This window comes from Passer montanus, unplaced genomic scaffold, assembly GCF_014805655.1.
Source record: "Passer montanus isolate IOZ18808 unplaced genomic scaffold, ASM1480565v1 scaffold5, whole genome shotgun sequence".
Lineage (NCBI taxonomy): Eukaryota > Metazoa > Chordata > Aves > Passeriformes > Passeridae > Passer > Passer montanus.
Window position 1 is genome coordinate 16361215 of NW_024369929.1, and position 18822 is coordinate 16380036.

General features: G+C 41.2%; 1 protein-coding gene across 1 annotated transcript; it reads right to left on the reverse strand.

Annotated features, from left to right (window-relative positions):
• Positions 1–93: 93 nt before the first annotated feature.
• On the reverse strand, positions 94–17962 carry LCTL (lactase like). The gene is made up of 14 exons (XM_039723175.1): positions 17863–17962; positions 10140–10279; positions 9037–9197; positions 7511–7598; positions 7174–7283; positions 6752–6880; positions 6179–6274; positions 5487–5541; positions 5244–5405; positions 4402–4676; positions 3854–3980; positions 3046–3245; positions 2472–2535; positions 94–1387 (listed from the first exon to the last, which is right to left on the reverse strand). The coding sequence occupies exons 2-14, from the start codon at positions 10261–10263 to the stop codon at positions 1272–1274; spliced, it is 1707 nt and encodes a 568-aa protein (XP_039579109.1). The 5' UTR covers positions 10264–10279; positions 17863–17962; the 3' UTR covers positions 94–1271.
• Positions 17963–18822: the final 860 nt, after the last annotated feature.

Below are 18822 nucleotides of genomic sequence, written 5' to 3' on the forward strand. Positions count from 1 at the left end.
GCAATGCTGTTATGTTCTCCTGGGATCAAGTGATGCTTCATCATCCTGAAGGGTTTGGCAAGCTCTTCATCCAGGCCCTTGGAATCTTCAGCCAGTTTGGGTTTCTTTGTCCCTGTATTTGTATTTTGGATTATTCTTGAAAATACTTCTCTCTCCTCTTCAAATTATTTTATTCCTTCAATGTGAAGTGAGTTATTTTAACAGTGTTGTCTTGTATGTTTTGCATAATTTTTTTGAAAAACAAAATCAGTATAATTGGCTGGATATCATAATTTAAATATGTTGGCAGTTGCATGTGTTATGTTGATTAATCAGTGAGGTAACATTTGGTGGTCTAATTTAAACAATTCCATAATTTTGTACATACTGACTAAATAATCTGAGACAGAAACATTTTGTATTAAAAACTTAACTATGGGTAAGTAAGAATAAGGAAATCTCCCACTATTCATGTTTTTTGAGAATATAAATTATAGATTATTATTGTAAATTTCTATAACTTCTGGTTTCAAGCAAAGTTGTATTTCAAGTACAGCCAGCTGAATTGTGGAACCAAGTTTTCATAGTATTTGTTTCTACCTGCAGTAGAAGGGAATTTAAGGTGGAATATTAATTTTGGAAGTACTTGGATTACTGAAAATCCACATTTTCATGTATAACATGTTATGAAGTTGTACAAGGTAAGTTTAAACTGCAGGGATGTGGTTTAAATCTGATTCAGAAGTTGTCGCCTTGGATTACTCACTTCAAACAACTCTTCTCCACACCTAAACAGCAAGGTATATATTATCCTAGCTTTTAGACATTAATAGATTCATATTTAAGCTAGTGCTCTTGGAATATTTAAGTCCTTTTATATTTTAAAATCATGTGTCTTCAAATAGCAGTTACATGGTAATCAAAATGCTGTTGATGAACAGACTAAAATCAGAATTTGCAAGCAGCCTTTAATCACTTGAAATTTGTACTGGCAAGATTTGAATCACTTTACTCTTAACTATTTTTCTGATTAACAAAATGTATAATAGTTTCCAAAATAATAAGGATTGTAAAATGTGCTACTTGGAATCAGTGGAAAGAGAATGTATTTTGGTAAAAACCAGAAGATGTTTTGGGAATTGAATAGAAAAACAAAAAGCCCTAGGTGGATTGGTAAATAATATTTCATTACAGGGGTAAAAAAGAAGCATCTGTGGTAAATTTTAACTACTCAAATAAACCAGTTGCAGCTTAGTCCTTTTGGCAAATGAAGATGTGTGCAAACATCAAATTTAGCTGTGGTTTCGAAGGTACAGTATGAGGAGGACAATACTGATGAGAATGCAGAGTGTGAAAACTGTAGGAAGAACAATCTCTGTCACCATTTCCATGTGAGTAATCAGGGAATCTAAAATTTGAGAAATGAGGAATATGTAAGAGATTTAATGCCCTGGAGTGCAGTAATACCTAACGTAGAGTTAACATAAAGATTTTTTTTTGAACATAAAAATGTTGGCATTGGCATAAACAGCAAACAAAGCAAACAGAATTTCCTAAGTCTGCCAAAGCTGGAGCAAAGCTGTGACAGTTTTCCCTCTCTTTTTTTCTCTAAGTTAAATTTCTGAAGACATGTCAGTGCTCAAAGGGCTGCAAAATTGTCCTTGCTGTGAATTAGCTTCAGTGCATTAGCAATATTTTACTGGTCCTCTGATATTTATTTCCCTCACCTGAAAGTGAAAGAAAATTGTCAAAGAAAAATCCTTGGGAAGCTTTTGGCCTTTTTGTGTTTGTTCTGTATCTCTTTGAAAAATTAAATGTAGAAATTTATTCCACAAAGAAGCCTGGAAGAGTTCAGTAAACCCAGTTATTTCACACTGAACATGACTTGGAGGCTGAGCAGGATTAATTTAGGCTGACTGCTGGGATGTTTCCTACCATGTGGAGTTTAGCTCATCCTCTTGTAAAAATCTATAGCAGTTATTTGATCTTAATAAAATTCCTACTTCGGGAATTCTGAAAGGCCCTGAGTTACACCAGGAGGTTTTTTAGGTGTTCTGGATCAGTTGTGTTGGGGTTTCTTTGTTACCAGGAGCATCAGAGCCCAAATTTAATCTTAGACCAGTCCTTAGCCCTTTCACTTCTTTTTATAGTTCCACTTTATGTAGAAGTCAAACATTTAGAGTTTTCCTGTCTGTGTGGTTGTCTTGATTTGTCTGGGTTTGGTTTGTGTTTGAAAAAGGATTCAGGAGTTTTATTTTAAGGAGAATGCTGTCATCCCCAACCTCAATTTTAAGTAGCAGCTCTTCCAGTTCCTGTATTTCAGTAACATCCACAGCTGATCCATTTAGCTACAGTGGTTTTAGTTGAAGACAATAAATAAAAACAATGTAGTGCTTTTGGGGAGAAAATACCTTTTAGCAGCATTCAGCGAGCAATTTAATATCTGAACTTTACAGAATCTGCTTTACAGAACAAAGCTGAGCCATCCTTACCTGCAGCAGGGTGCTGGTGTGTGGCAGAGCAGGTGTCCATGGCCTTCCTGTGCCAGTTTTCCACCTGGGAAGGGTGACACTGCTGTGAGACTGAGCATCCTCCTCACTCCCACAGCTCCCTCCTTGTCCCTACAATTAACCTGAAACCACTTAATTCTACCAGCACGTGGGTTTCTGAAAGCTTCTTTGTGGTTTTTATTTCAGAGTACTTCTCCAAGTTAACTGTTTATTAATTTTTTTCACAGCATATAATACATTCCAGGTTATTTTCCAGTAGAGTAGTACATATGTGGAATTTTCTGCATAGAAATCTGACAGCACTGCTAAATAACTTCTGATGGAGATTTTTTTACTTCATTACTAAGTCCAGTTAGAGTGCTGTAGAAACAGTAATTAAAGCTGTTCCCACTTTCAGTATCTGAATATCTCTGTATTAAACAGATCCCCATTTTACAGAATTAAAGTGCCACTTCTGTACCATATTCATACAAGCTGTTTCCTGAAATTCAATGTGATATTTGCACATAAATCAAAGAAAAAGGAAAAAAAAATCAAACTTAGCAGCTGACATCACCTCTCTTGGATTTGGGAATCCATTTGCACTGATAATCTTTTTGTAGTAGTCAACAGATGCCTTTGGGTACCGTGGTTTGTTCTTGTTCTTGAAGTCAATGTGGTAAAGCCCAAATCTTTCAGAGAAGCCTTTGTTCCATTCAAATTTATCCAGCAGTGACCAGGCAGTGTAACCTTTGACATTTACACCATCATTTAGAGCTGGAAACAGAACACAAATCACTGATGAAGGTGAGGTTTGTCCTTAAAATACAGTTCTGTAAATGTTTTGGTTTGTAGCAGGAAGAGATGGGGAGGAGGACAGAAAAAGGAAATACAAATTAATTCAGATTTTTTGAAATCGTTGTCTTTAGCTTAGAGGAACTATGGGCATGGTAGTTTCTCCTTTCTGAGTGGAAACTGATGATTTATTGCAGTATTAAATCTCAGGTAGGTTATTGTAGTTATTCATATTGATATGTTTGGTGAAAATTTGAGTCTGGTTCGCTGTCCATTTTGACTTTTGAATAGTTATTTCTCTGTGATGGAAAGGGGTCTTTAGCTTAGAGCTCTATGGGCATGGTAGTTTCTCCTTTCTGAGAGTGGAAACTGATGATTTACTGCAGTATTAAATCTCAGGTAGCTTATTGTAGTTATTAGTATTAATATGTTTGCTTAGGTTGACATTTTGGTGAAAATTTGAGTCTGGTTTACTGTCCATTTTGACTTGTGAATAGTTACTTGTCTGTGATGGAAAGGACAAAGTAAAAAATAAGCAGAAGGTGAAAATACTCCCAAAGTCAAATCGTATAAAGCTGCTTTTAAGTGACCTTTGAGTATCTCATTGATGTATCCCTTCAGGTACTGGATCCTCCACTCATCACACAGCTGAGGGCACTGCATTGTTTCAGACACTCCATTCTCTGTCACATAAATCAAGGGGTTCCCATACTGGGTCTGCAAACAGAAATGTTTAAATTGCTTCACATAAAATCATTTCATTTTGACAGAATATGTGAATCAGCAAAGTGCATTAAAAGCAATTTTCTACATTTACTTACCTAAATACAAAAAATGTGTAGTAGGATTTTAAGTTAACTATGGGGTTTATTTTAAAATGACTGAATTCTGTGGTTTTCTGAGCTGAAACGTAGCAAAGTGCATTAAAAGCAATTTTCTACATTTACTTACCTAAATAAGAAAAATGTGTAGTAGGAATTTAAGTTAACGATTCTGTGGTTTTCTGAGCTGAAATTAAGGGGTTTTTGACAAAGAAAATCCACACTAGGACAAGACCAACAGCTGGAACTGTTGAAAATTTCAGTCTAAACCAGGCATTTTGTTTGCTTATTTGTAATTAAAGATCTGCTCTACTCACCTTAATGAAGTTGAGCAGCCTTCTGAACCCCCAGGGCACAGAGTAGAGCCACTTAGGGCCTGGGGCTGGCCAGTCGGGGTCCACCAGTTCAGCCAGGTCAGGGTCAGTGTGGTAACTGGACACTTGGAGGAAGGGAAAGCTCTTCTGCAGAACATAACGAGTGGTAAAATGACCAATTCCCAGGAAATCCGAGGTGCCTTTAATGTAGGTTTTCTCTTGCACTGAAAATGTTGGTAATCTTGATGTCCCCAGGCCCTGCTGGGCACTCTTCCTACCTAGCAAAATAATTATAGGAGACAACTTCTGAGGAGCATGGAAATTGGTTTTCTTTATCTCACCAGCAGTAAATCATAGAATCATAAAATCCTGGATGGTTTGGGTTGGAAGGGACTTTTAAAATCATCACCTCACCCCCTGCCATGGCAGGGACACCTTCCTTTATCCCGGGTGCTCCAAGCCCTGTCCAGCCTGGCCTGGGACACTTCAGGCACCCAGGGGCAGCCAAGCTGCTCTGGGCACCCTGTGCTGGGGCCAGATAGGATTTTCCTGAATTTAGTGTTAATGTCAAGGACACCTGAGCTTAATTGGTTTTTTAAGATGAGATCATCTTTCACCCTTTTGGTTTGGAGAATTAAGCTGGGTACACTGCATGGAGAAACAGTGATTTCAAGTGTCCTGGTGTGTCCCCAAAGTGCTTTAGGAGCTGTGTCCAGCCTGGGGCCTTTGCTTTGCTGTGTCTCCCCTGTGCCCTCACTTGACTGGAGCACACAGTGGCCAGGAGTTATTCCCCTGCAACGTGCTGGTAGTGTGGATCTGTTCATGTCACAGCTACTGGGACTTACCTACATAATTCTTCATGACTTCTGGGTAGTCCCCTCTGTAAATGGGGTTTGCAAACCATCCCAGGTGGAACTGGATGTACCTCTCAGCAGCATCTCTGTCTGTCTGGCTGTGTGGATCAACAGGTTCCCCCCAGCCGCTCGTCAGGGAAATTCCAACCATCCCTTAAAACAAAGGGACAGTTCTGCAGTTCTTGAAGCCCTTAACAGAAGCAGCAGCACAATCACAGAATGAATCCTCATTACCTCTCTGCTCCCTGCGCCAGGTGCTGTTGTAGGAGTGCCAAACCTTGGCATGAGTCTGTAAAAATAATGGAAAAATTAAATAAATGGTGCACATTTTCATCTCTTATGGCATGGAAAGCTGCTGAGCACTGAGGTCTGCCTGGAAATACAACAGAATTTCTTTTGTCTTTATTACAGAAATTTTGATTTCATGTAAGACATCAAAAAATCTTTTATGCAAGGTTCCTTCCCTACATTCCAGGGCATCCACATGGAGCTGACAGACAGACCTCAGGCCAGGGTTCTGTCCCATGGCTCTGCTCTTTGCATGTCTCCCTAATTTATTCAGGCAGATGAAAGTTAATTTTACCAGAGACTCCCTGAAGTCACTTGCAACATTCAGGTTCATTTCAACAGGCCGGGATGTTTGTTTCTAGACTAACCTGGATGTTTTCTTTTTCAACCATCTTGAAACAAACTAGAAGAGACATTTATAACATAAGGAAATTCAAATTGTTGCAAGTGTTAAATCAAGCACCAAAGATTGGTACTGCCCTGGATTCTGCACTGGATCTTTAAAGTCAGATGATAATTTCGGTGTCCTACTTGGAAATTACAGGGCTGTGGAGCTACCTTTCAGTTTAAAGAGTGAAATCTGATAAAAGTCCTGAATAGATACATAATTTGAGGCACAATTTCAGGAGGTTTTTTACTTTGATGATGTGGTGAGCAGCCCTGTAGGCGCCGCAGCCGCCGAGCTTCAGTCCTGGCGCGTGCTCTCCTGTCTCATAGCCCTTCTCAGCCACTGCCTGCAAACACACAGGTCAGAGTCACCCCTGCCCGGGGCTCCAGAGCCCGGGGCCGTGCTCCCTCCTCTGCACCCTGTGCTCCCTGCCTGGGCTGGCCCTCCAACCCCCTCTGCCCTTCCTTGGCTCCCATCTCCTGCCTGCCTGGCACCGCGCTGTGGCGTGCTGGGAGCAGGCTTAGAGGGGTGAGCTCAGGAATGGGGAAGGGTAAATAACAACTGCCCTTTCAGTTCCTGATTTCTCATTTCAGTCTCTCCAGCCGAGGAGTTTTCAAAATTTTCCTGGAATTTCATTTCTTACAACTCTGCCCTTGTGCAAAATCTGCCCACTGAGATTTCTGACCACAAAGATTAAATGTTTAAATATTTCCCCTTCCCTCTCCATTTTTTTCACCTATTCTCCTCTAGCGTCACTCCCACAGAATTTTGGGAACACAACAGTGCAATGGGAAAGTTTGGAAGGAAAGCACTGATGACTTACCCAAGGATTGCTGAATGTAATCCAGTGTTTCACACGGTCACCAAACTTCTCAAAACACAGATTTGCATAATCATTAAAATAATTAATCATGCTAATGTTCTGCCAGCCACCATACTTTTCTTGGAGAACCTTTGGAAATAAGAATTTAAAGATTCATTAATTGTACTTGAAGGTCAGCTGCTGCTTAAAAACACTTTTATTTCTATTTAATTCTGTTTCTAGCTCAGAAAGAGATTTTTCAAAACTTCAATGCACATAAAATCAAAATGAGTAGGAAATATTTACAAATTCTTAAAATCATGCAGGCTTCTCTAATTTTTTTAAGTACTCTTAGTTCTTAACCTTAGGAAATTATTTCTGTCAGAAGGCTTTATTTGAGTTGTTTCACTAATTTAAATTCACTAATTGAAATATTGTCTGACCTGTGGCAGATCCCAGTGGTAGAGGCTCACAATAGGGGTGATGTTGTTTTCCAGAAGACTGTTAATTGTGTCGTTGTAGAATTGTATTCCCTTCTCATTCAGTTGCTCAGCTGATGAAAAGCAGATAAGGAATTACCTGCATTGGTTCCCAAATAACTGGAAGAACAGAAATCTAAAAGTATTAACCAAGGAATTTTACGTTACAGTGTTGGGGATTCTGTAATGGTAAAATGCAAACGGGAATCTGTGTAACAGGAATGTTGAACAACTGTGGGTTACTCAGGAGTAAAATTCCTTACAGATAATATTGGGGGAAATGTGGTGAAATTGTGCTTACCTTTGATGCCTGTGGGCATAATCCTTGGCCATGAGATGGACAAGAGGTAGTGATTCACCTTCAGCTCCTTCAGTAACTGGATGTCATCCTGAGAGAAGAAAGTCTAATTAACACATCCTGGGGCCAAGCAGAATAGCTTCAATTCCTCATCTGTTTTAACTAATTCTGAATGCAGAAAATCTATGGAAGATTTGCACAAAAGAGGATCCAATCTGGTTTTTTCTGATCTTTGAGGTGATGGCTCACTTTGCTTGAAGTCTTCCTATTTAACCACTCTTTTTGACAGGCCAGAGAAGTCCTGTAATGTTTTGTGCAACTGTGGAGACTGAATGTTTGCACTACAGAAAAATGAGCTGAGGTTTTGCAATACTATTATATTTATGTCAGAATTCGTATTAGAAAATAATAGAGGCCTGTAAATCTTGACTTCAAACACTTCAGGCTCAAAAACATAATGACTTCGATTTTCCTTTACTGTCTTATACTGGAATGAGAAAACCTCCTTAATCCCATATGAATATATGTTCTTTTGCTAAGAAATTGTACATCTTCAGTGTTCAGTGAAATTAGAAATTGGTGGTATTTGTGCCAATGCAAAGCAAAAAGTGCTCTGACATAAAGAGGACCAGGTAAGTGGACAAACATAAGCAAATTTTAGAAAGTATTTCTAAATCCAAATCCAAATGATCTCTGCGTCAATCTCTTCTGGTGCCAGACCCCAGTGAGGCTCAGAGCCCCAGCTTCTCTGAGATACTTTTTAAACTGAGATACTTTTTAAACTGTTCTTTCAAACTTCTGCTGGTTTGAGAGCTCAAATGAAACCTCTCCTGCATTTTCCCATTTTAGGAGAGTAAGCCATAATTAGTTCTTTTCTCTTAGTTCTTGCTGAGACCTCTGGTTCTCCCTTGGACTTCATCTATGTGGAGAAACCTCAGTGGAATACAACTTCTATTAAATTATTTGCAATTCCAATTACATAACCCTGGCTTCTCACAGTCATTTGGATTCCTCTTGCTGTGTATCTGTCTTTCCTCCAGCACAGTAATTTCAAAATTGGTTTTGATGGTATTAGCCTTGGAAATGTGTTGTGAACAGACCTGCATTGATTATTTGTTTTTTATCCTTTCAAAAAATGGGCAACATCCAGACTGAGTTTTAAAGCCTCTGAAAAATACCTGGAAAACCTCATACATGCACACACATACAAAAAGTTAATCTTATTTAGAGCTCAAATATGTTTATTGTATTTCTAACTAAGCATTTGGACTTCCTGCAACATCTAGAATATTTTTTGGACACAAAAATCCTGAAAAGCTGAGATATATTTGGGAAACACTGTGGGATTCTTGGTTTATGAGATTATAAAGGACGAAGATTTTACTGAACTGATTAAAAATATCAACCCTTGGATTCCTAATTGAGTAAACTTTAGAGCAGCTAAAGTATTCCTTCAAAATGAGACACCAGGATCAAGGAATGGCCCCAGGACATTAGCAGAGGGGCAGTGAATTCCTCTTGAGCAATACCTTGACCTTGTAGTAGCCGTCACAGGCGGAATCTCCCGTCTCGTTCCTGAGCACCTTCCCTTTCCTGTGAGTGAAGGCATCCCAGATGCTCGGCCCCTTCCCATCCTTGTCCCAGGCCCCCTCGGTCTGGTAGGCAGAACTTCCCACACCCCACAAGAAACCTGAAGGCACAAACAGGGGAGTTACTGGAACATTTCTTGCTGATGGGTCTTGGTGCTGAATGTTCATAGAAGAAAGGAACTGGGAGTGAAAGTGAGCACTGCTGGAGAGGCTGAGGTTTTCTACATTTCAAATTGTGTGCCTAAATAGCTCTGAAAGTGGGGGATAAATGAAGGTGTCCTGTTCTGATGCACTGAAAAAGAAATAGAATCCTTTAATATATTAAAATCTGTATTTTACAGTGATAAGGTAGGGCATTGATAGCATGGCAGAAATGTCTTACTGTAAAAAATTAGGTTTCTACATCATTTCTCCCTGCTGGTTTTAATGGTAGTTTTAGCAACTACAAGTTTAGATGTTATATAAAATATACAGAAATATTCTGGATTTTTTCCCTATTGTTACACAAAATACCATATCATAAATTACTTAAAAACTTGAGCATGAAAACCAATCAGTGCCTGTATATTTCTAGTTTTGCTTTTGCTTGATGAAATGTGTTTAAATATGTGTTGAAGAAAGGATAACATTCATAAATCCATACTGAAGAGTGGATTGGATAATACTGAACAGCTTGAAACAAACCCAGCACAGTTATTTCACTAATTTCTTAAATTAGCTGCATCACAAAGGGTATTTTAGTTTATTTCATTAATTGTAGGTAATTTCTGGAAAAGGAGAAGAGTTCTCAGGTACGCCTGGTTACACTTGGATGTGAACTGTTATCTGTGAGCCTTTCCTCTGGGTTTCCTGTCAAAGTGGATCTCTGGAATGCAGGGCCATGTGGATCCCTGTGTTCCTAGGAGCAGATCCCAGTGTTCTGCATCCTGCAGCCACCTCCATTCCTGTTCCTGCCACGTCCCTGGAAGGACCCAGAGAACCTCTGGCTCGCTTCCTCGTGCAAGCCCAGGAGCAGATGTAGAACCTGCCAGGTTGGGCAGTACCCGCTGGGAAGGTGCCGTAGTAGAAGGAGCCTGGGTTGTTCTTGGTCCAGGGGAAGTCCTCGGCCACGCTCAGCGCCACCGCTGCCACCAGCACAGCCCAGCACCTCGGGGTGTCCCTCCTCATCCTCAGCAGCTGCTCCCTGCGGGAAAACACCACAGCTCTGTCAGGGGCTGCTGCTCCACACAGCTGGGGCGTCAAAAGGGAAAAGCTGATTTGTTCTGCTGGATGGGAGCTATAATTGAAGGCTGAAAATTTGGGCTGAGTGGAAGGAGCAGTTAAACTTCTGGCAGGGTGGGGAAAATGAGGGAAGATTGATCCCCTCAATCAAAATGATAATTATTAGATTATTATTATTATTGTTATTATTATTATTATTATTATTATTATTATTATTATTATTATTTCTTTAACGTTACTTTATTCCAAAGGTCTCTTTGTTGGTACCTATTTTGTTCTGAATTTCAAACTGTCCCACAAATATCAGTAAGTAAAACCCCCTAACCATGACAAAAAGAAACAATTATGCTGCTAGCATCTTCCCACCTGTCATGGCAACAATGCCTGTGGAAGCTGAAAAGGAAAGCTAATACTTGCAATCATTGCAGTTTTAATTAATTGCAGCTTTTATCTTGACGTTGTCCTTTTTATCCAATCCCAGTGTCAATCTTAAGATGCGACATTGAGTTAAATTATTAGAGAGACACATTTTAGCTGAGTTAAATAAAGTTTCAGAAGGGCTTTTTAGAAAAGCACTGTTTTCCCCAAACTGATACAGTCCCCAAAGGATGTTTTACATTCCTGAGCATCTGCTGGTGAATCTACAGATGGGCCATGAGGAAAAGCAGAACAAATACTTAAAATAATCATGTTTTGCGTTGGAGTACCTGAGCTGCTTTGCAGGTTGGCTCCTGACCAAAACGAACCCCTGAATGTGCCAAAAAAAGGCAAAGGACTGACCCCCTTTTCAGAACATTTAATAAATGTACAACCTCAGAGACCTCCTGTTCCTGTTTATTAATGATCATCCCATGTCTGCTAATTAACACAGCAACTGCACAGCTGGCTTGGGGAAATGGAACTACTTCAGACTGAAGGCTTTAGTCCTGGATTAAAAATGTCTCCACCTCACTATTCCAAATGGGAGCAGTTAGATTACAGGGTCAAAAAAAGCTTGTAGCAGACTATAAACATTTCAAATCAAGTCTAGATACTCTAGAATTGCTTTTATTTTGAATATAAAAGGTTGCAATACATGTGATTTTAACTTAGACATTGCCAATAGCTCTCTGGTGTAGTCAGTAAATTTAAATTTAGCATTGCCCTTCATCTTCTCATTAGCACTGACCAACAGTCCCAGGAAAAGGAGCCAGAGAGCAGGAAATGTTCCAGGGCTCTGTGCATGTTTCTGCAGCTGGGGCACTGCCCCAGGGCAGCAGGGCTGGGTGGTTTTACTGCGTGCTGCTAGGAGCTCATTTGGAGTTAGGGATAACAAAAAAAAATCAATATATTTTTCACTTTTGGCTTGATCGTAGTAGTAGAATCAGAAATAATTTCAGTACCTCAAGCACAATAAAACACTTCAAGATTTTACAGCACTCTGTACTGAACAAAACAATCTATGCACAGTTTGGAACATTCAATCAAACACTTTTCAAATTCATATGTGCATTTTGGAACTCTTCATTGCTCTGGTTTTCTGGCATGTATCTCTACAAAGACAGTAGAAGAAACAGTGCAGAAAGGTTTAATAAGTTCAGACTGTAAGGATGGTCCTGTAAAATCCTTTTCACCCCCTTGCTGTCTGGCAGCTGGGCTCCCTTCTGCCCTGATTGCAGCTGCAGTTATTTCCATTTCCCCCATCCCTGCCTTACCTGGTGTTCTCACAACAGATGTGTCCTATCTGGGAGATTCCTCTGAACTGCCACAAACCTACCAGTGCACTCAGAATAAATTTACTTTTCCAGAATAATTGCATGGAATTAATCCAGGCTATCACAAAACCTCGGGAGAAACATCTAGTTGCAAACAGCATTTTGTTCACTTACAGTCACAACAAAAAAGAACAATCCTTTTGTATCCACAGCCAATGCTGCAGGACAAGCTTTAGCTTAACCACAGGAATCTGTTAGCAATGAGGATTTTCCTTTGTAAGCAAAGTTAGCTTTGCACTCATCTATACATTCATACAGGACTGCCTCTTGAACAGGGGGTTTGTAGATATTTTCCATCAGGAATTGCAGTGATGGCCCAAGGATGGGTTCAAACTGAAAGGGGAGATTTAGGTGAGATACATTGAAGAAATTCTTCTCTGGGAGGGTGAGGAGGCCCTGGTGCAGAAGCTGGGGCTGCCCCTGGATCCCTGGCAGTGTCCCAGGCCAGGCTGGCTGGGGCTTGGAGCAGCCTGGGACAGTGGAAGGTGGAATCAGGTGATCTTTAATGTCCCTTCCAACTCAGCCCATTCTGGGATTCTGAACTCAATGATTTTCTCTTGGTGCAAATGTCTGTCCTGGATGGTGTTTGACAGGGAGCACTCAGTGACAGATTTGGGGAGGCCAAGGGCTTTGTTTATACATGGCATTGTTTAAAATCAGATAATTAAGATGCAGGCTTGAAAAATCCCACGCTTTTTCTTTTCTTTCTAGAGGAATTCCTTATGGTGATGTCTTTGTGGAAAAAACAACTCTCCAGTCTGGATGTTCAGCTCAAGCTAAAATTAATTTCTTTTACTTCTGGAGTTACATGCAGTCCCTCTCACACATGTCCATTGAAAAGGCACAAAACCAGGTAACCACTGCTGGGCTGAAAATGTGATTTCAGACATCTCTGCTCACCTGGCTCTGAGGTGAGGAAACCTCTCTGTGCTGAGGGAGAGGGGGCAGAACCTGGGGGTCACTGCTGCCCTGTGCCTGAGCCAGGGCACAGGGAGGCTCTGGGCACTGAGCACAACAAATGTGTGGGAGCTTTTCCTCACCCACCTGAGGAAAGGGATCTCTGGGCAAGGGGAGCCTGGCAGGGGCAGCAGGAGAGGGCAGCTCAGCTCCTTTGGAGGGTGGGGATCTCCTCCTCCCTGCTCTGCACCCCGGAGCTGCTGGATGCTCTGGCTGGGTGGCTCCTGCCTGGAACCTGCTCTCCTGGGCTTTTGCAGCTGTACAGTTTGTAAACAAACTCCTGTTTATTCCTTTGCTTACCCCTGGATGCTCTGGCTGGGTGGCTCCTGCCTGGAACCTGCTCTCCTGGGCTTTTGCAGCTGTACAGTTTGGAAACAAACTCCTGTTTATTCCTTTGCTTAGCCAGTTTTGTCCTTTTTAGCCTTTTTTGTTTGTTTGTTTTTCCTGAGCAGTGCTGGTGCCCTCGCGTGGCCAATTTCATAGCTGAGAATGTTGCCTGGTAGGGTAAAATAAATATCAACACTGCAGTACTCACAGAGCCTCTCAGAAGAGAGATCTCAGAGATCTTACAGTAAAATGTGCACTGAAATGAGAGCAGGAATATCACCAGGATCTCCTTGGTCAGCCCTGCAGTCTCTCTGTACAATGCCTGCCCTCCTGCTCCTCAGGAGGGATCATTTTCAGGGACAGAGATGATGATCCCTGAAAATCCAGCAGCTTCTGCACACCAAGGGCAGTGCTGTTTACACAGCTCCTGCTGCAGGGGACATGGCTGCTCAAGGCACGTTTTTATCACTTTTTTTTGGCACTTGGCACATTTTATCTCCTGCAGAACCAGGTAGGGCAGCGAACCAGAGTCACCACAGCGCTGAACGATGCCAGAGGTGTGGTGATGAAGGGTGGGCATTGCTCATTCCTCATTAAATCATAATTGCACCTAAGAACACCTCAAGAACAAAGGCTTTGGCACGCCAGGAGAGGCTGGGACTGTTCAGAGAGCTGGCAGGGGAGCAGCCTGACAGCTCACCCCTGCCTCCATGTGAGAAGCTGCATGGATCTCCCACAGGGAGCTTGGATCAGGCCAGGGCTGAGCTCAGAGCTCTGCTCTGGCTGCCTGGTGCCACATTCACAGGCCAGGCTGCTGCTTTAGGGCATCACTGAAGTCACTTGGTGAATTGTCACTGACTCAGTGGGCAGGGGGAGCCAGCCCTTGGTGTGCATGAAAACACAATTCTGTCCAACTGCATTTAACGTGGGCTGCCAGGAACATGACACTGATTCACTCTAAGCTGTGTTTGCAGAGGTTTTCTTCTCTTAACATAATCTTTTCCTGTGATGTTGTTTCCCAGTTTCCTGCATAAAACCTCAAATTAAAAAAAAAAAAAATCATATTTACATTGTGACAGCTTGGTCATTTTTTCCTCTTGGAAAAGTTTTATTAGCAGCAGTTTTTAAACCATGCCAGAAACACATCAAGGCTATAAAATCTTTTATTGTGTTTTATTGGTAAAAAGAATGTTTTTAAAAAAATCTACTCATTGGAGTCCATCCAAAATTGGCCAGTGAAGTAAAATGCAGTAAAATAACCTGGAAAGCAGCTTCTGCCATGGGCTCACTCCATGAGTGTGAATTCAGGGACTGACTCTGAGTGCTTCACTTGTCTCCAGCCTGGAGTGGATCTTCACCCACAAATGCTGCAGATATTTATGGCTTCTCTTGCTGCAGGATTCTGTGTGAGCACATCACAAAACCTTTGGCACAGAGCCATTGTGCTTCTCCTCCCACTTTATTTTCTATCTGTGTCACTTTGTGCTGCAAAACCTCTTATCTCCAGCTGGACACCAGGGATGGAGCCACCCCTAGCAGCAAACACCTAAACCTGCTATTTATTGGATTTTTGCTTTTAGCCCCTGTGTTTTGATGAAAAAGGAGAAACTGCCTTTCCTAATTCCCTGGCAGCTGTTCAGACAATGAGACCACATCAGCCTCACACAATTCTGACCTATCTCCTCGGCTTCCTGATTCTTCATTCTTCTGAGCTACACTCTCTTTCCAACCTTGAATAGGCCTTTTCTGTCTCAGACAGAAAAATCCTTTCTTATTATACAGCCACCAGAAAACCATGTAATTTTTCCAGTGTGTGGTCTGCTGCAACTACACTGAGATATTGGAGTTTTTTCCAAATCAAAACAAAACCCACTTACAATTGTTCTTGGAACAAGAACACTTGTGTAACTGTGCTTGTATTTTTCTGTGTTACAAAATGACTTTCCTTGCATTATATTTGCTGCTTTTGGAAACTTTTTGTCCAAAGCTCAACTGGGTTTATGACCTGGTTTTGTTTTTCAGAGAAAAACATTGGAATTATGGAAGAATATTGGAAGGAAGAGAAATGAGGATGGAAGAGAAATGAGAAATTATTTTCTTTACTGTGGGGAACACCAGTGTGGTATCCTGGGAAATCTGTGGGCAGCTTCTGGAGACAGTCTCCATTGCAAGAAAACCTCCAGAGTCTGGGAGAGCTTGTGTTTGGACTGGGATCCTGAGAGAAGATGGAGAGGAGTGACTCTGAAACTTACACTAATTTCCTTAGCAGCCCCTGCACTGTTATGAAAGACACTGCTCTCATATTTTCTGCCCCTTGAGCTCACTGAGGAGCTGCTATCACAGCCACTGGCTTTATTTGGGTCATTATTTTTTTAAAAATTAAACTCTTTGAGAACCTGCCACCTCTGTTTTGCAAAGAAAGATTGTAAAGATTGGTAAGGAGAGGATAAATCTGCAGAATCTATTCTGGTTGTACTAAAACTCCAATTTTAAAGGTGTCATTTTCAAACCAGCTCCTAAACTGTATATTTTTAATGTTTCTTGGTGTGTGCAGAGAGGTGCAGAGACTTCCACCTTTTGTGGAACTCCCAGATGGTCAAAACTCCTGAGCCTTGGCACTGATACAGTCAAAGGTGCACACTGGATTTGGAATTGCCAAGCTCATGGCTGGTTAAAAACCCCAGCCACGATATATAATAAATGACAGATGTCACAGATACTCCTGGGTGCAATGAGGAAGGTCACAGAAATTTGCTTCTAAAAATCAATTTGAATTTCTCTTTTCCTGCTGACAGCTTGGTGCTAAGGGTGGGCCTCCATTTGATGTGAGCCCTGCAAGCTGCTGCAGGCTACCAGTGATTGGAATTTACTTGGATTAGTCTAATTGCTGCCTCTGCCATCATCTGTTTGCAATCACAAAGAGGAAGCTTCTGAAGCTTGGGAATGAGAGAAAATGAAGTGTCCTGACAACCACAAAACAGCAAGAAAGCTTTTGGAGGTTTTCCCATCACTGTTTGTGAGTAGGAACAAAAAGAAACAGTTATATTTTCTTTCCATTTCCATCTTTACCCTGCACCCGTGACATAAATACATCCAGCACCAAAGAATAGTGGTAATTAGTGAAGGTCCCCAAGCACTGTCAGTTGATAATGAGTAAGAGTTCATGAATTGTTTTGGAAGGGGTTGAATTAGTTCATTATTGAATTAGTTGAATTAGGTCATTACTAAAAACATACAGTTGTTCTTTCTATGGATATTCAGCTTAGATTATGAAATATCCACATTCAGGGCTTTAAATTCAGTTTTAAAACACATTTTTTCTGTGGTTTTGCCCCAGAAGGGCCCTTTCTCATGGACCAGACAGGCACAAATTGTCAGAGAGTGGACAGATAAAACACTTTAATAACTAAAGACATCCAGACTAATTTTGCTTCTGCCCAGGGCTGGAGGCTGAGGCTGGAGAGGAGGCTTTGGAGCCTGGGGACAGCCTGGGCACTGCCAGCCTGGCCTGCCCTGGCCTCCTCAGCCCTTCAGCTGGGAGCAGCTTTGAAAAACAGCAGGAAAGGTTCTGCACAGGGCACCAGGGAGCTGCAAACTCTGATTTCTGCCTGAACCCTCAGGGATCTCTGCCTGCCTGGCCAGGGCAGGTCGGGAAGGGCAGCAAAGGAGCAGACGGTTCTCTGCAGCCTCAGGAGCTGTCAGGGCTGCCAGGGACAGGAGGGCTTTGCTCACATAAGCACAGCCCGAGAAAACTCCTGTCTAAACTTTCAGGTTCCTTATTTCCTGAATAAATTTTTAAATTTCCTGGAGAAACTGAATATGAACTGGGACAATCTAAATTCCCTCACAGTGACAGTTGTTGGGTGCCATGGCCTGACCTCGTAGCTTATTTATCAAATCAAACAAACAAAACCAGCAAGAAGAAAAATGAAAAAAATCTTTTACTTTTGCTTTTTCAGGGATAAATTCAGAGACAAGACCTCACTACTGCTCCTTAGCCACTTCAGCTCAAGTTCAGGACCAAGCGATGCCCCTGGAGATTTCATATGTTCTTAAAGGGAAATATCTGCCCCTGTGCAGATATTGCACTTTGCTCCATCACACCCTTATTGTTTAAAAGGTAAATCAGTTAAAAGTGTGGCAAATTACAGCCTGGCTTAGTGAGTTCTGAGAGCCTCTGTCACTTTGCCATGGGCAGGGTTAAATACAGCCTAAACACAATTATAATAGCAATATTATTAATAGAAGAATTGAAGTGCTTAAGGTGCTGCTAAGTGGTACTTGAGATTGCATTTGTGAACTTTCTTTTAGCTACCTCAAATGAAGAATCTTAGTCCCAGTTATTTCTGAAATGCTCCAATTTGATATGATCCAAACTGATTTAGCACATTTTAAAAAGCTAAGCTACATTCTTTAGAATGAACCTTCCCATTATGCCAAAAAGTACAAATTCCAAAACATATTTGTAATAATAATAATAACAATAATAACAGTGCTGCAAACATACCAGGTTTCCAGTCTGGTGGATATAAACTGTTGGCATTGTGCATTTTCCTTTCAGCTGGCCTCTGAAGACAGCATCAGAGAGGAGCAGTGGGAGATAAGCAACACAGACCACAAGAAGGAAAAGAGATCCTAAGGGCTGTCAGAACAGTGAGTAAATGTTCTAAAAATGTTTCTAACAAGCACTTTTCTCTGAGCCTGTGCTGTAAAACAAGCAGCCTGACAGGCAATCATGGATTGATTTCCCTGACAGGATGTGCAGGTGGGACTGCAGGCTTGTATAAACTTGAAAATTCTATTTATCAAATGCTTTCATACTTGTGGAAGAACCTGAAACAACATTTTTTTCTACAATGTCTCCAAAGAAAAGTTACTTGATTTGTAACCCAGATCCAAATTAAAAGGGTAAATGTGAATTGTCTGTGAGGGGAACAGTTGTGTAGTGCCTGAGCTAAAGTCTGTTAAACCTTTGCTGATGGTTGATTAATTGCTGAAAAAGGACATTTGCACTCTTGTGTGCTGCACATTCAAAGAAGTTTCAGGTTTTTTGTAATCAAATATGACAACATTTTGGGTTTAGGTGTATTACATAACCACATGCATGTACAGAGGCCTGCAAACAGAGGTAAGAGTAATTCTTTTGCCTTTTAAATTGCAAATTTCAGTGTGTATCATCCAGAATCAAATGAGCCAGGAATAATTTCACTCCAGCCTTACTTTGCTATGTTACTTTGCTTCAGATCAGGCCTTGCTTGTTTGCCCCATGGTCTTAGAAGGATGTGCTTTAAACCACAGAGAACAAGGTTTGCAGATGCTGTGGCCACTGTTGAAAGGAAACAGATGCTTTCCCAAAGCCACAACTCAGGGCACTGCAAGGCTTGGAGCTCTGTCCCAGAGAAATGGGTTTTGTTACCATTGGTTTGCTAAAACCCAAAATATATTATACACTGTATTACATTCACAT

What these genes read in the sequence shown, in the direction of transcription:
- LCTL (XM_039723175.1), bottom strand. Translation starts at nt 10,263, where the DNA reads ATGAGGAGGGACACCCCGAGGTGCTGGGCTGTGCTGGTGGCAGCGGTG. An exon ending in ACGGCTACTACAAGGTCAAG is followed by an intron (nt 7,599 to 9,036) that starts GTATTGCTCAAG and finishes TTCTTCTCTCAG; the next exon opens with GATGACATCCAGTTACTGAA. An exon ending in TATGCCCACAGGCATCAAAG is followed by an intron (nt 7,284 to 7,510) that starts GTAAGCACAATT and finishes GCTTTTCATCAG; the next exon opens with CTGAGCAACTGAATGAGAAG.